General features: G+C 44.7%; 1 protein-coding gene and 1 long non-coding RNA gene across 5 annotated transcripts in view; one reads left to right on the plus strand and one right to left on the minus strand.

Moving 5' to 3' along the window:
- The window catches only part of LOC142296742 (uncharacterized), a 247892-nt gene that overhangs the window by 58051 nt on the left and 173699 nt on the right, over positions 1-16142 (plus strand). The gene's annotated exons all lie outside the window — the stretch shown is intronic.
- LEKR1 (leucine, glutamate and lysine rich 1) overlaps positions 1-16142 on the minus strand; it is a 310847-nt gene that overhangs the window by 44465 nt on the left and 250240 nt on the right. For all 4 annotated transcript variants that reach the window (XM_075340705.1, XM_075340706.1, XM_075340704.1 and 1 more), the window contains 3 exons: positions 13407-13484; positions 9873-10076; positions 2433-2526 (listed from right to left, as the gene is read on the minus strand). In XM_075340705.1, coding sequence (XP_075196820.1) covers positions 2433-2526; positions 9873-10076; positions 13407-13484 — 376 coding nt within the window. The remainder of the gene's footprint in view (positions 1-2432; positions 2527-9872; positions 10077-13406; positions 13485-16142) is intronic.

Below are 16142 nucleotides of genomic sequence, written 5' to 3' on the forward strand. Positions count from 1 at the left end.
GCCGCATAAGAGGGGAGCTATATGTGGCTATATGGGGAGAGGGGCCACATAAGAGGGGAGCTATATGTGGCTATATGGGGAGAGGGGCCACATAAGAGGGGAGCTATATGTGGCTATATGGGGAGAGGAGGCCACATACCACATAAGAGGGGAGCTATATGTGGCTATATAGGGAGAGGGGCCACATAAGAGGAGAGCTATATGTGGCTATATGGGGAGAGGAGGCCACATAAGAGGGGAGCTATATGTGGCTATATGGGGAGAGGAAGCCAAAAAAGGATGGTATTTGCATGGAGAAATGGGTTATAATGGAATGGGATCTGCAGGGGGAAAGGGGCCATAATGGGATGGGACGGGATTTGCAGGGGGAAAGGGGCCATAATGGGATGGGACGGGATCTGCAGGGGGAAAGGGGCCATAATGGGACAGGATCTGCAGGGGGAAAGGGGCCATAATGGGACAGGATCTGCAGGGGAAAGGGGCTATAATGGGACAGGATCTGCAGGGGAAAGGGGCCATAATGGGACAGGATCTGCAGGGGAAAGGGGCCACAATGGGATGGGATCTGCAGGGGGAAAGGGGCCATAATGGGACGGGATCTGCAGGGGAAAGAGGCCATAATGGGATGGAATCTGCAGGGGGGGAGAGACCACATGGGATGGGATCTGCAGGGAGAAAGAGGCCATAATGGGATGTGATCTGCAAGGGAAAGATTCCATATGGGATGGGATCTGCAGGGGGGGAAAGACCACATGGGATGGAATCTGCAGGGGGCAAGAGACCACATGGGATTGGATCTGTTGGGGGAAAGGAGCCACATGGGATGGGATCTGTATAGGGAAGGTCGTCTGTTCCAATTTTAGCAGGGTTCCTTTAGTAATAATTTTTAAAAACTGTAGAAAAACCGTTTAATACAATAAGAGTGACAGTGACTGGAACAACTGGTACTTGACAGGAGAGTAAAGGTATAGGAGGGGAAGAAGGGGAAAGAGATTATACTTTAAATTACTTGTATTTTTTGGTTGAGGAAAGTGCATGAAAATGGGTGTGGCTAACAAAATGGGTGTGGTTACAGAATGGGTGTGGTTTTCAAATGGGCGGGATTTACAGAGAACCTGTTGTTAAAAATTTGAATCCCACCCCTGAACCAGACTATATAAACCAATATGGCTTATATGACTTGTGTGCGGTTATAAAGTCTTATTAGGACTCATGAAACTCTAGCTCGAACTGAGACCAGACCTAAAGAGAAGAGGCTCATAAAAAAAAACTATATCACTCAAAAACCTAAAGTCTGTAATAGTTATATCTGGATCTTTTAAAAAACAAAAAAAAAAAAAAAAAGCACTAACAGGCAAGTAGCTGCTAGTTGCTCTAGTGCCCAGCGCTGTTCCTGGCCGGCGCAGGGCAGTCATAGACCACTCCTGCAGGTGATTCAGCTGATTCTGCGACAATAGAGTGGAGGCTTCTCATCCGCTCTGCTCTGTAAATGGGGCGGAACAGCCCACTTCACATGGATTGATAGCTGGCTCCCCCAGTTAGGCAGCGTGGAGCCAGCTATAAACCATTACGTTGGCTATCCTGCCCTATCTGCAGAGCAGAAAAGAAGCCTCCACTTTGTTAACAAAGCCATTGTGTCACCGTCAGGAGTGGTCTGTGACCGCCCTGTGCTGGCGAAGAATGGACACAACTACCTGCCTGTTAAGCTGGGTTTACACACTGAAACTTTCTAGCGATCCCACCAGCGATCCCAACCTGGCCGGGATCGCTACAAAGTCTCTGGTGAGCTGTCAAACAGGCAAACCTGGCCAACGACGCAACAGCGACCCGGACCTGCAGAGCGACCTAGCTGGTTGTTGGGGACGTGTCAAAGCAGCTATTTGAAAGGGAAGTCGCTGTAAAGTCCCCTTTACACACTGAAACTTTCTAGAGATCATGCTGCACAGCGGGAAACAAAGGACCTAAGAATGGTCCTGAACGATTTGTAACAATCACAACTTCACAGCAGGGGCCAGGTCGCTGATGTGTTTCACACACTGCAATGTCGCTGGGGAGGTCGCTGTAACGTCACAAAACCGGTGACGTTACAGCGATGTCGTTTGCGATGTTGCAGTGTGTAAAGCCACCTTTAGTGTTTGACCACATTTTTTCTTTTTTAAGTCCCGGATATACCCTTTAAATTGTTAGTGTAGTGTACGTCCTAGTGATAACTTGCATTATGGAGATATGAACTTTACAACAACCTCTTCACTGTAAATTTGCACGGTTCCGCTCTCTTGCCATGTAAATTCTAAACAGTGTTTGCCTATCAGAGAAGGGATCATGGCAGTGCCACAACAACTACGCAGGGTAGCGTGGGATATGATGACTTAAGTGCTCTGCAATGGTCCCGTGTCATAGCGCTCATACACCTGTAAAATCGGGACTCGTACCTTCGTTTCCCAGGTGTCCTCGCTCAGCATTCTTTGTGTGAGAGCTTCCTGGAGCTGTTCAATCCTGTTCTGATAAGAAGCAATCTGCACTTCTCTGAAAGTAAAAGGCAATTGAAAGCAACATGTTATGTGGTGCAATTCATCTAATGCAACTAAGCCCTTAAAGAGATTTATTGTACAGGAATAAAGCTGGTGTCACACATAACGACGACGACAACGACGTCGCTGCTACGTCACCATTTTCTGTGACGTTGCAGCGACGTCCCGTCGCTGTCGCTGTGTGTGACATCCAGCAACGACCTGGCCCCTGCTGTGAGGTCGCCGGTCGTTGCTGAATGTCCAGCTTCATTTTTTGGTCGTCACTCTCCCGCTGTGACACACACATCGCTGTGTGTGACAGCGAGAGAGCGACGAAATGAAGCGATCAGGAGCCGGCACTGGCAGCTGCGGTAAGCTGTAACCAGCGTAAACATCGGGTAACCAAGGGAAGACCTTTCCCTGGTTACCCGATGTTTACGCTGGTTACCAGCCTCCGCTCTTGCTGCCAGCGCCGGCTCCTGCTCTGTGCACATGTGGCTGCAGTACACATCGGGTAATTAACCCGATGTATACTGTAGCAAGGAGAGCAAGGAGCCAGCGCTAAGCAGTGCGCGCGGCTCCTTGCTCTCTGCACTGTGACATGTAGCTGCAGCACACATCGGGTTAATTAACCCGATGTGTACTGTACCTAGGAGAGCAAGGAGCCAGCGCTAAGCGCGGCTCCCTGCTCTCTGCACATGTAGCACAGCGACGTTATGATCGCTGCTTCTGCTGTGTTTGACAGCTGAGCAGCGATCATAACAGCGACTTACAAGGTCGCTGTTACGTCACCGAAAATGGTGACGTAACAGCGACGTCGTTGTCGCTGTCGCTTAGTGTGACACCAGCTTTAGTCTGGAAAACATTATTTGTGACTACCTTATCTTAAAAGAAGAGGTCTCCTGAAAACCACACTGTGGCTATTACATTATTACAGTGGGGAGCCATTCTATTATTTTGAGAAGTGTATACATTTAAAGATTCAATGGTGACGATCTACTCCCTAATCCTCCAGACAGTTATTGCAATTGTTGACTGTGGTTTTTGAAAATGTAAGAAAAAAAAAACATTTCTACATTTCCAAAGTAAATTATGTTCAGAAATTTTCAAAATTACAGTCATGGCCAAAAGTCTTGAGACTGACACAAATGTTATTTTTCACAAAGTTTGCCGCTCAGTATTTTTAGATTTTAGTCTGACTTTTAGTCAGATGTTTCTATGGTTAGTCAAGGACAATTATAAGCACTTCATAAGTTATTAAACTATTATTGACAAAAAAATTAAGTTTATGCATAAAATTAATATTTACAGCATTTCCCCTTATTATATTTACAGTGTTTACCCTTATTTTTCAAGCCTTCTGCAGTTCACCCTGACATGCTGGATACCAGCTTTTGGGCCAAATCCTGCCTGATGATAGCCCATTCTTGCCTATTCAGTGCTTGGAGTTTATCATAATTTCAAAAGTGCTTATGGTTGCCCACCCACTTTTTGGTAATTGATCAGAAATTCTCAACGGGATTGAAATCTAGGAAGTTTCCTGGCTTTGGAAGCAAATTCTCAATGTTTTGTTTACTGAGCCACATAGTTATTACTTTTGCCTTCTGACATAGTCTCCATCATGCTAAAAAAAAGGATTGTTCATCATCAAATTGCTCCTGGATTATAAGGGGTACTTTACACGCTGCGACATCGCTAGCATTTGCTAGCGTTGTCGAGCACGATAACACCCGCCCCCATCGTACATGCAATATCTTGTGCTTGCTGCCGTAGCGAACATTATCGCTACGGCAGCTTCACACGCACATACCTAGTCGGCGACGTCGCTGTGACCGCCGAACAATCCCTCCTTCAAGGGGGAGGTGCGTTCGGCGTTACCGCGACGTTACTAAGCGGCCGGCCAATAGAAGCGGAGGGGCGGAGATGAGCGGGACATAACATCCCGCCCACCTCCTTTCTTCCGCATTGCCGCTGGACGCAGGTAAGGAGATGTTTGTCGTTCCTGCGGCTTCACACACAGCGATGTGTGGTGCTGCAGGAACGACAAACAACATCGTATCAGCAGCAGGAGCGACATTATGGAAATGAACGATGTGACACAGATCATCGATTTTTGTCACTTTTGCGCTCGTTCATCGTCGCAGGTAGGATTTACACGTTGCGATGTCGGTACCGGTGCTGGATATGCATCACTAACGACGTGACCCTGACGATATATCGGCCACGATGTCGCAGCGTGTAAAGTACCCCTTAGATGAAGTTGCTCTTAGAGATGACCGGATCAGACAAAATTCAACTTTACCTGCATTTTTTTTCCAGGGAATTCAATTGGTGGAGAAGTTCTTCTCCTCAAATTGTAATATTCCTTAGTATGCTTTGAGGTCTCTCCAGACTCCAGGCATAATAAACATAATTTGAAAAAAAAAAAATTATACTCACCTCACTGGCCACTTCTGTCCTTACTGTCACTTGTCTCAGCTTCGGATCAGTTTTAGGAGAGCTGAAATCCCCCAGCATAATAAAAAATTTTATACTCCCCTCGCTGCTCACCTCTCCGGCCCCTTCAGTCTTCACCGCCACTTGTTTGGTCCTTGTCGCATCTTCGGATCAGTGTTGGGAGAGCTAAAATCCCCAATGCACCAAAGAGCTTGCACAGAAGCCTCTCAGGCCTAGCAAATTGGAAGCCTCAGCCTTGCGACCGAGGTCCCAGAGAGGTCAGCGCTGCCAACGCCGTTCCACAGATGCAAAGAGGAGCTGACAGATAGCAGTGGGTAGTGGAGAAATCGGAGATGTTAGTATAAGGTTTATTTTTTATTTTCTAACATTTTGATGGCCTTGTATGGTTTATAAAATTGGCGGTCACTGTCACCATCTTGCTGAATCTGTTTAGAAGAGAATTACAAAAATCTGCCTTTTGGCAAATGCTTTTTTTGTAAATGTTTTGTAGAATTCACTCAACTTTATTTGTTCATCTCTAGTTGCTCTTGAAGAATATTTAGATTACATCCTTTATCTTGGCAGTATTCGCAGGTAAAATTATGGGTGAGTCCACTCGCTTGGATGTAAAGCAAATCCCCACACGAGTGGCCTTAGGGTGCTTTACTGTTGGCATGACATAGGACTCATGGTAGCACTCACTTTTTATTCACCAAGCATTCATTCCTCCAGATGTCCAAAACAGTCTGAAGTGGACTTCGTTTGAGGAAACAACTTTACCCCAATCCTCTGCAGTCCAATCCCTGTACTTCAGAATGTCAGTCTGTGTTTGATGTTTTCTCACAGGAAAATGTTTTTTTTTGTTGCCCTTGTTAACACCAGGTCACTTTTCAAAAGTTTTCACCTGATTCTGCATGCAGATACTCTGACATCTGCATGGTGCCATTCCTGAGCAAACTCTGCACTGGTAATGAACTCATCCCATAGCTAAATTCTCTATAAGGCCTGAGTTCCACTTATGTATGACTTGTGCAAGTCTCGCATCGGTATCACCCAGCACAGCCGGACACCAGCGTGCAGCTGCATGGAAATACATGCAGCCGACACACTCCTGTCAGGAGAGTGTGCGCCGTGCCGGGTGATAACGATACAAGACTTGCGCGAGTCATACGCAAGTGGAACCGTACCCTAAGAAATGGTCCTGGCACTTGCCGGATTTTCTTGGGCACCTTGAAACCTTCTTAATAGCAATTAAACCTCTCTGTTTGAAGATCTTGACGATCCAATAAATGGTTGATTTAAGAGAAATCTTACGATCAACAATGTTTCTACTTTTCTATAAAGCTCTTTTGATGTAAATCAATGATGTTTCTTGGAGGTAACCGTGGTTAACAGAAGACAATGATTTCAATCACCTTTTCAAGCCGCCTTTAACACTAGAAGTCCCAGAAATTTCGAGCTCCCCCCTGAAGCCCAGAAAGAGGGTCAAATGACATACAATAAACTAAATAGAACTAACTAGAAACTAAATGGCTAAACTCAATGGAAAACAACAACCTCCTGTGGTGCGACAGTAATGGCCTTAATTACAGAACAAAAGACAGTGATTATAGGAAGTTAGCTAAAATCCTTCAGGTCATTCGACCCGTCTCTGGCTTCCAAAGGTAGAAATATTAAATGACCCCTCTCTGGGACTTCTAGTGTTAAAAGCAACCAGTCTGCTCTTTTAATTCAACATGTCAGAGTGGCATCAGATGCCTTGTCCTTGATAACACTTTCTCCTGAGCTAAAAGACCACTGAAATTATGTAAGCGGGTCATGATTTAGCAATCGTTTGCAATTCATAACAATCTAGAGTTACTTCAACTTTCCTCTATAGAATCTGGATCAGCAAACTTTGTTAAACCATGATTATACATACTAGAATTACACTGCACAACTAAAATTAAATATTGAAACTGCTTTTTGGCTTTAAATGCAAAGTGACACTAAACCTTGAAGGGATACTCCCACCTTAGACATTACTGGCATATTCACAGGATATGCTATCAATGGGTGATAAATACAGGATGCACCTCTGTGACTTATCTCTAAAAAGAGGATCCTCTGACCCCATCTTGCCCGGGGATTTGGCCGTTGAATTCAGGTGGTGCAAAAATAGGCTGCTCAGGGGATGTTGCATTCATTGTCTTAAGCTGGCCATAAAGAGGATGCAAATCCCTTAAATACTGGTTTAGAAAAGAGTGGTTTCTCCTGACTTTCCTATAAACATACTTGCTTAGCTGAGCATGTTTAATGATGTCTAATACCTCTGTCTTCTCCAATAATTGTCATAAGGGGAGAGTCTGGAGGCTCCAAAGAACATGTGGGCCCACAGTTTGTCAAGTTTGGTCAAATTATCTGACCAGCTTTTGAGGCTTTCATTGGGATTCACACAATTTAAAGAACGAAAAATGTGTTAAATGCTCCCACCATGGGGTATGATACTATGTTGCTTTATTGCTGAGAAGCTGTATTACCTTTATCTGTACCACTCTAACCAATGGTTACTACAAACTATTGGTAGTCCACATGACTTCTATGGGGTTCATGTGACGGGGGACCCGGTGCCGGCACCAAGCTTCTTACCCATCTGGCTTCACACTCTCAACAGTATAGGCATCCGGGATGCAGATACAGTTGATTATAAGGATGGCAAAGGGTGCCATCAGCTCCCTGTTCCATCATTCATTCCCTGCATCTGAGCTTTGATTGTTAGTGCAACGGGTGTAATGACGTCATTAGATCTCTTCAGATTAAGAACATGCGCTGCAGAGAATGGAGCAATGTGGGAATGGCAAATGGTGAGAAGTTTTATTTTTTCTTTTTCAATATTATCAATGTGTGCTTGTATGGGACTGTCACTCTACACTGTATATAGTGATATACTATTTTCAGGGGATCATCACACTGTGTGTAGTGGGATGTTGATCCATCAGAAAGTGTGGTGAACTTTGGGGGAAATCAACTGTATGTTTGGAGACTGTGAGGAGTGATCAAACTGTGAGTGGGGCTGACCATACTATGTGGAGGGCTGTGTAGCAGCCATTATACTATGTGCAAGACTATGAGGTGTCGTCATACAGCACTGACTGATAGCCAACTCTGTACTGATGCAATACTAAGCTAGCTGTTGTCAATGCCAGGGGAGTGGTTGTAATCACCAGTCACTATGCACTGAGTGGCAACTGAATCCATGCCAGCTGCCCATGTATGACTGAAAGGCCACGTCTGCCAGGAGGAATAAAGTTAATTTCTTCCCTGCAGCAGGGCTCTCAGTACAACGGCCGCACGAAATGAGAGAATCTGTGGAAAAAGAAGCGCAATAGGGTCTTACCCCAGTATATACGGGGTCCTAAATAAGCAATCCTACTCACCAAGAGGGGTTGTGACAGTCACAACTCCTATAATTGCATGTAACTCCAGGCCACGGCAGCGGTCCCCACAATGGCAGATAACAGAGAGCAGTAGAGATGGGTTTCAAAGCCGCGCCAATGACCGACAGATCATGAAGGTTTCAGATTAATGTTGCTTTATTTTGTGCACAGGTCAACGCGTTTCAAGAGACTCAGCTCTCTTCCTCAGGAGAAGCTGGCAAAGAACATCAATTTGATTTGATGTTCTTTGCCAGCTTGTCCTGAGGAAGAGAGCTGAGTCTCTTGAAACGCGTTGACCTGTGCACAAAATAAAGCAAAATTAATCTGAAACCTTCATGATCTGTCGGTCATTGGCGCGGCTTTGAAACCAATCTCTACTGCTCTCTGTTATCTACAACGGCCACACAGCATTAGAACGCTACTAACCTGCAGATTAACCCCATATCTGGAGGTTAATAGTATTTTATTACATGACAAGTTTCCTTAAGGGTATGTGCGCATGTTTCGTTCATAACAGTGCGGAAAAGAACGCACCCTCAGAACTGTAAACACTGCGTTTGTCAAAAAAAATGCTTCCAAAACACATGCATTTTGGATGCATTTTGCATGCATTTTGGATGCATTTTTCGCAGTGCGGTCCCACGGCAATTGAGCTCTGTAATGTCCGCTGACAGCAGACAGAGTCTCGTGGTGAGAATGAACTTCACCCGACTTCATTGTCATACCGCGGCTCTGTCTGTGTGTCGTGTCCTGATTAGTGGTCACCCGTGAAGGACTCATCAGTAACCGCTAATCCCCCGAGTGAAGTGAGCAGCGCGATCAGCGCTGCCATCACTCAGGTTACCCACGGCCAGCTGTAGTCCTCCCTAGAGACCGCAACTCACCTGTGACGTCATTGCTGATTGCGCAGCTCACTTCAGTCACTCGGGTGACTTGCTGTCACAGTTGGGAGGATTCAGTGGTGGCTGCTGGTAACCTGACTGACGTCATCGCTGATCGTGCGGCTCACTTCATCTTGCTGCGTGGAGCTGACAGAGAGCGGTCTGGTCTGTTACCGCTCCTGTCAGCTTCATGTAGCAGAGCTGAGAGCGTCGTGGGACGTCGTGTGGATTACACCGGACCTGGATGGGTACTTGGGGGTTAATAAAGTGGTGAAAGAGGGTGGGGTTTTTTGTCTTTTATTCCAAATAAAGGCTTTTTTCGGGTGTATGTGTTTATTTTCTTTAACTTACAGGTTAATCATGGAAGGTATCTCCGGGAGACGCCTGCCATGATTAACCTAGGACATAGTGGCAGGTCTTGTATCAGGGGTATGATTTCAAATCAGGGGTATGGTCTTATATCAAGGGTAAGGTCTTTTATCAGGGGAATGATCTTATATCAGGGGTATGGTCTTATATAAGGGGAATGATCTTATATCAGGGGTAAGGTCTTATATCAGGGGTATGGTCTTATATCAGGGGTATGGTCTTATATCAGGGGTATGGTCTTATATAATATCAGTAAGCACCTTTCATGCTTCATATTAGCCACTTCTTCTTCTGATTGCTTTAAAACTTCCTTCGTTGTTTCTAGTTCATTTTCCAAATGGTGCGTTCTCTTTCTGAGATGTTCTCCCGTCCTCCTTATTTCTGTGATCTCGTCCTGTAACTGCTTGCACTTCTGATGAGAATCTGTCACTGCCTCATTGTTCTCCCTTAGATCCTTTGTGAGTCTAAAAGATTAGAGAATAATGGATACAAAATGAAAGGACTTGCATAAATACATGTCACCTGCTGTTGCTAGCCATTTTGTTCAGATCAGATAAATTTATATGGAAGTGATGAAACTGGAATCTGCGAGATAAGAAACTAACAATCTTCATCTTATTATGTTCATTAGAAAAATCCAGTTTCTGCTGTCACAATTTTTCTAACCAGTGAAAGGGCAGCTGTCAGGTCCGTCGTGCCGCCCGGTCTGAGGGCAGCAGAAGATAGAGACAGACATAGTGATTTCAGGTTCTTCAACTTTGTGAAGCCTAGCTCGCTAATGCAACCTTCCTCACAGTCTGGACAGCTCTCCTGTTATCAAAATGGCTACTGGTAGAGGGGCATGTGACCAAACCATCAGCCTTCTCCAATTATGGGAAAGCTGCTTTTCATTTGGAGGAAGCTGATGGACAGGTCTGGGTCACCAGCTCCTCCAAAAGTAGCCATGTTGAGAAGACCAGTGAGGGAGGATAACCTGTAATAATTATTAGTCCAACAGTAACGGAAAGATCCAGCTCCCAACGATAAAACTGTCATCTATTATTGAAAGATTAAAGTCCAAATCCACCCAAGACAAAAAATAGTGAACAAATATTAGCTGAAGTCCATGATCATGTAAACGCTGAAGTCCAGTTTACGTCATCATGGACTTCATATAATATTTTTTTCACTATTTTGTGTCTTGGGTTGATTTGGACTTTAATCTTTCAATAAAGGATTTCACTTTTAGCGTTGGGAGCTGGATCTTTCCGTTACTGTTGGACCTTTTCTGCTGGTTAGAGCGGATTCCGTGCTCCACAAGCGTTCAATCACTATAAGTGAGCTGGCCTTTTGTTGTGTGCTCAATAATTATTGGTAAGTGCCACAAAGTTAAGTTATCTGTATATATGGATCTCGTTCATGCCCTCCACCATGTATTGGTCAATGCTACTGAAGAAGGAATTTTACTCTGAAACTTGTAGACCTAAATAAGACCAATAGGGATATACTAGTTTGCATTGATTTCTTCATGACAGCACAGGTGTACCTCTTTCTTTTTACTATGCATAAGTCAAGCAATTTTTACAACCGTGTTTTTCCAAAAATAAGCCCTCCTCCAAATATATGCTCTAGCTTGATTTTTGGAGTAGGCTTTAAATATAAGCCCTACTCCAAAAATAAGCTCTAGTTAGTTAGTGCTAGGTTACGTCACGTGACACTAGGTTACGTCACTAACATCACAGAGTCATAACCTAACGCTGGAGGCAGTGTAATCAAAAATCGTCCTGCTGATTCCTCCCACCATGGCAGGGTAAAATCTGCTCACCCGCTCCCGAGTCCCGCCTCCTGAGTGTTGTCACCTGGTTCCCATTTCAAGGCCACTACTGCGCTATGATGTTTGCTTGGTTGCTACTCCCGAGTCCTGCTTCCCGAATGCTGCCTCCTGGGTCCCGCCTCTCAGCCGCTACTGTGTTATGGTGTGGGCTTGGCTGCCGCTCCAGGGTCCCATTTCCTGCCTCCCAAATGCCGCTTCTTGGATCCCACCTCCCGGCCGGCCCTGATCAATCCTGCAGAAGCAGCCACGTGTGACGGTCCCGAGTCCTGCCCCAGACTTTCGCCTTCTGCCCTCTTCCTGCCACATAGAGAAGAAAAGTGCCACTGCCACACAAAGTGTTTTGAGAGTGCCAGTAAGTGAAGCATAAATGTGTGATTGTTGTTCATGGAAAAAAATAAGCCCTCCCCCAAAAATAAGCCCTAGCCCTTCTTTTGGAAACAAAAATAATATAAGACCCTGCCTCATTTTTGGAAAAACACGGCCATATATAGATACATATATAAAATGATCTCAAGTACATTTACAAATGTGCATCCTATATTTCTATGTAGTTGAGGAAAAAATAAATAAATTGTACATTCTCTCTCGTAGACAAAGAAAAGTCTTTTATTTGCTACAATAAGTTTTCTTTCTATATTGTGGATATAGACAGAAAAGAGCAAGAACAATACATGGGACCGTTTCAGCTGAGTAACTCATCAAAATTCACAATTCCACCTGTTTTGGAGCTAGAAATGGCCCCCAACCTCTTGGGCCCCTGTGCCGCTGCACAGTTTGTACCAATGATATGTCTGCCCCTGATTTATTTTAAAGCTCAGAAAACAAACTATAAAACATGAAATAGGGGCAGAGACCCCAATTGAAGTGCTGTGCCACTTATTGGGCCTCTTATTGTAGTTTTGATAAAATGACAGTTTTATCTGCTGGAGTTCTGTTAATCTTCTCAATGATCTGCTGTGTATAATCCCACCCACAATATTGATGGCCAGTTTTCTTTCAGCACTGTGCATATGCAGAAAATTGTCACTCAAATGGGTGAGGAGGAGATCTAGAGCTCATGAATGTCAAGAACAACATTTAAAAAAGCTCTTCATTGTGAAGACAAAACTGTGGGGCCGGGTTTTCTTTGACTTTCTCTCTTCTTCATATCTAAAGTGGGCTTTACACGCTGCGACATCGCTAGCCGATGCTAGTGATGGCGAGCGTGATAGCACCCGCCCCTATCGTTATGCCGATATTTGGTGATCGCTGCCGCAGCGAACTTTATCGCTGTGACTGCCGAACAATCCCTCCCTCAAGGGGGAGGGACGTTCGGCATCACCGCGACGTCACTAAGCGGCCGGCCAATCAAAGCGGAGGGGCGAAGATGAGTGGGACGAACATCCCGCCCACCTCCTTCCTTCCTCATAGCTGATGTGTGGCAGGTGAGGAGAGGTTCTTCGTTCCTGCGGCGTCACATGTAGCGATGTGTGCTGCCGCAGGAACGAGGAACAACTTCACCCACGCGACAGCAGCGATATATGAGAATGGACCCCCATGTCAACGAGGAGCGATTTTGGACGTTTTTGCAACAATCCAAAATCGCTCCTAGGAGTCACACACAACGAGATCGCTACAGCGGCCGGATGTGCGTCACAAAATCCGTGACCCCAACGAGATTGCTGTAGCGATCTCATAGCGTGTAAAGCCCGCTTTAGTGAAGGGCTGTCAGAAGAACATGGACAGAACTCTTCACAAGAGACTGCAAGGTTGTGCAGCACATAGCTTTACACAGGGATAAGACATGTATCCAATCTTCTCACAGTTTAAGCATCTATAGAGGGACATTTGATTTAAGAAAGGAAAAAAATATAGCCAAATGTGATATCTTCAATTGAATATTTATGTCCATGACCTTTGGTACTCACATGCCGTGTATTTAGGCTTCAGAACCACTTTATTTTGATCATTAAATCCATACAAAGTTATATACCATTCTTACTTTAGAATTATTGCCTCTTTATCCAATTCCATTTTCTGAAGTTCATTATGGAAGTCATTTGCTTCTTTGGTTTTAATTCTAGATTAAAAAATGAAAAATAAAAAATGATCAATACATCATATGAATATGGCATTTAATCAGAGTTCTAATGGGCTACATGTATAGTACATAGGTTTTTGCCACCTAATCTGAGGCCAGCATATTGTAGGGGCTGAGATCCTGATTCCAGTGATGTGTAACTTACTGGGTCGCTTAGTGTAGTTTTGATAAAATCACTGATTAATCAGCAGTAGATTATCATGACAGGACTTCTTGGCGTGCAGCAGGTAGTCCAGAATATTCATGAACTCTGTATTACTGCAAGATCTACAGCAGAGAAAACATTGATTTTATCAAAATGACAGTAAACAGCTCAGTAAGTTACACATGTGCTGCTCTCAGAAGAGATAGCAAAAACCTAGTGACAGAGTCCCTTTAACGTGCCTTAACACATTATGCCCTTAAAGGGAACCTGTGACCATGAAAATGCAGTATAATATTTTGGTGCCATGTTATAAAACAGGGAATCGGAGTAGATTGATATATAGTTTTTTGGGAAAAGACCCCTAGTCATTCTTGTCTTAGATGTCCGGAGGGTGGTCCTTAGTGGTAGGAAGCCTTCCCGTATGAATATGCATACATAGATCACCGATTAGGGCTGCCCTATGGATCTTTGGGCCAAGAATGATAAAACACAAGACATACTGAATCTACTCCCACAAACTCTTCTACTTTCCAATGTTACTCTCCTGCCCAATCAGGCTGTGTAAAGCCTGCTATACACCATACGATCCAGCATACGATATCGTATGCGATTGTACCCGCCCCCATCACATGTGCGGCACGTTCAATTTGTTGAATGTGTCGCACACACGAATAACGCCCGTCACACATACTAACCTACCATACGACTTCGATGTGGGCGGCGAACATCCACTTCCTGGAGTGGGAGGGACGTTCGGCGTCACATCGACGTCATGCGGCAGCCAGCCAATAGAAGCGGAGGGGCGGAGCTGAGCGGGACGTAAACATCCTGCCCACCTCCTTCCTTCTGCATTGCCGGCGGGAGCTGCAGGACGTAGGTAAGATCTGTTCATCGTTCCCGGGGTGTCACACACTGCAATGTGTGCTGCCCCGGGTACGATGAACAACTTGACGTTCAATTTTTAGGAATTGAACGACGTGCATGTGATGAACGTTTTACCGTTCATTCGCAATCGCACGTAGCTGTTACTTGCTACAATGTAACTAACGATGCCGGATGTGCGTCACTTACGACGTGACCCCGCCGACACATCGTAAGATGTGTAACTGATATTTATCTGACATTTATAAGGATATTTGAAAGACCTTAGTGTTTTAAAGTCAGACTTTAAATTTGTAATAGATGGCATGATAAATCATAATGTAAGCGGATATTGAAAGAAATAAATTGATATCACGCTCACAATCAAGGTAAGTAGAAAGTTTCCGAGAGCTGCATGCAGCTGCAGAATGACCCAGATATGGTGATGTCACTACAATGAAGATGGTAATTATAAAGGAAGATTTATGAAGGCTGTTGCCTCACTGTATAATTATAGATACATGAATAGTTGCTTCTTTTTGGTCCAAATGAAGAAATGTACAAGGTGATTTTCAATATACAAGACATATTAGTGCTTGCTTATATTGACAACATTAAAGGGGTAATCCAGCTCCACTCTCTTCCACATCGGTAGGTGAACAGGGTCATATATGTCGCAGCTCCACGACGGCTGCCGCTCACACATCAGACCTGGCCGATGTCTGTAAACATGATGTGGGTGAAGATGACGGGCGCTGTATTACCCCTTTAAGAAGATGATGGGCAGCTGTCCTATAAATTTAAATCATAGCAAGTAGGTATGTGTACACTGAAATTATACTTATCAACTATTGAAATGTTCACACCTGCATAAAGTTAGAGGTAAGAAAAAAAACCTGTTCTTTTTCTATGTTTATTGAATAACTGGCATTACTGAAAGCTAATTTTTATTGACTCACAGACACGGTGATTTATTTCTAAAGCCTGCTTTACACCATACGATTCAGCATACAATATCGTATGTGATCGTAACCGCCCCAATCGTATGTGCGGCACGTTCAATTTGTTGACCGTGTCGCACAAACGAATAACCCCCGTCACACGTACTTACCCGTCCATACGACCTCGATGTGGGCGGCGAACATCTACTTCCTGGAGTGGGAGGGACGTTCGGCGTCACATCGACGTCACGTGGCAGCCGCATTGCTGGCCAGGAGTCGCAGGACGCAGGTAAGATCTGTTCATCGTTCCCGGGGTGTCACACACTGCGATGTGTGCTACCCCGGGTACGATGAACAATCTGACGTTCAATTTTTAGGAATTGAACGACGTGCATGCGATGAACGTTTTAACGTTCAATTGCAATCGCACATAGCTCTGTCACACACTACAATGTACCTTACGATGCCGGATGTGCGTCACTTACGACGTGACCCCGCCGACACATCGTAAGATATATTGTAGCGTGTAAAGCGGGCTTTACTTCTTGCTAATACGCCAAATAATAACAATAAGAAGAAGACAGATCAAAGCAGAATCAGACTACACAGGGATTTGTTTTCTCATCATTATTGCCATCAGGACACGAGTCTGCACAGGTTCCTATTGTGGCTGCTGAAGTCCACCATCAG

Source organism: Anomaloglossus baeobatrachus, chromosome 3 (assembly GCF_048569485.1).
Source record: "Anomaloglossus baeobatrachus isolate aAnoBae1 chromosome 3, aAnoBae1.hap1, whole genome shotgun sequence".
NCBI lineage: Eukaryota > Metazoa > Chordata > Amphibia > Anura > Aromobatidae > Anomaloglossus > Anomaloglossus baeobatrachus.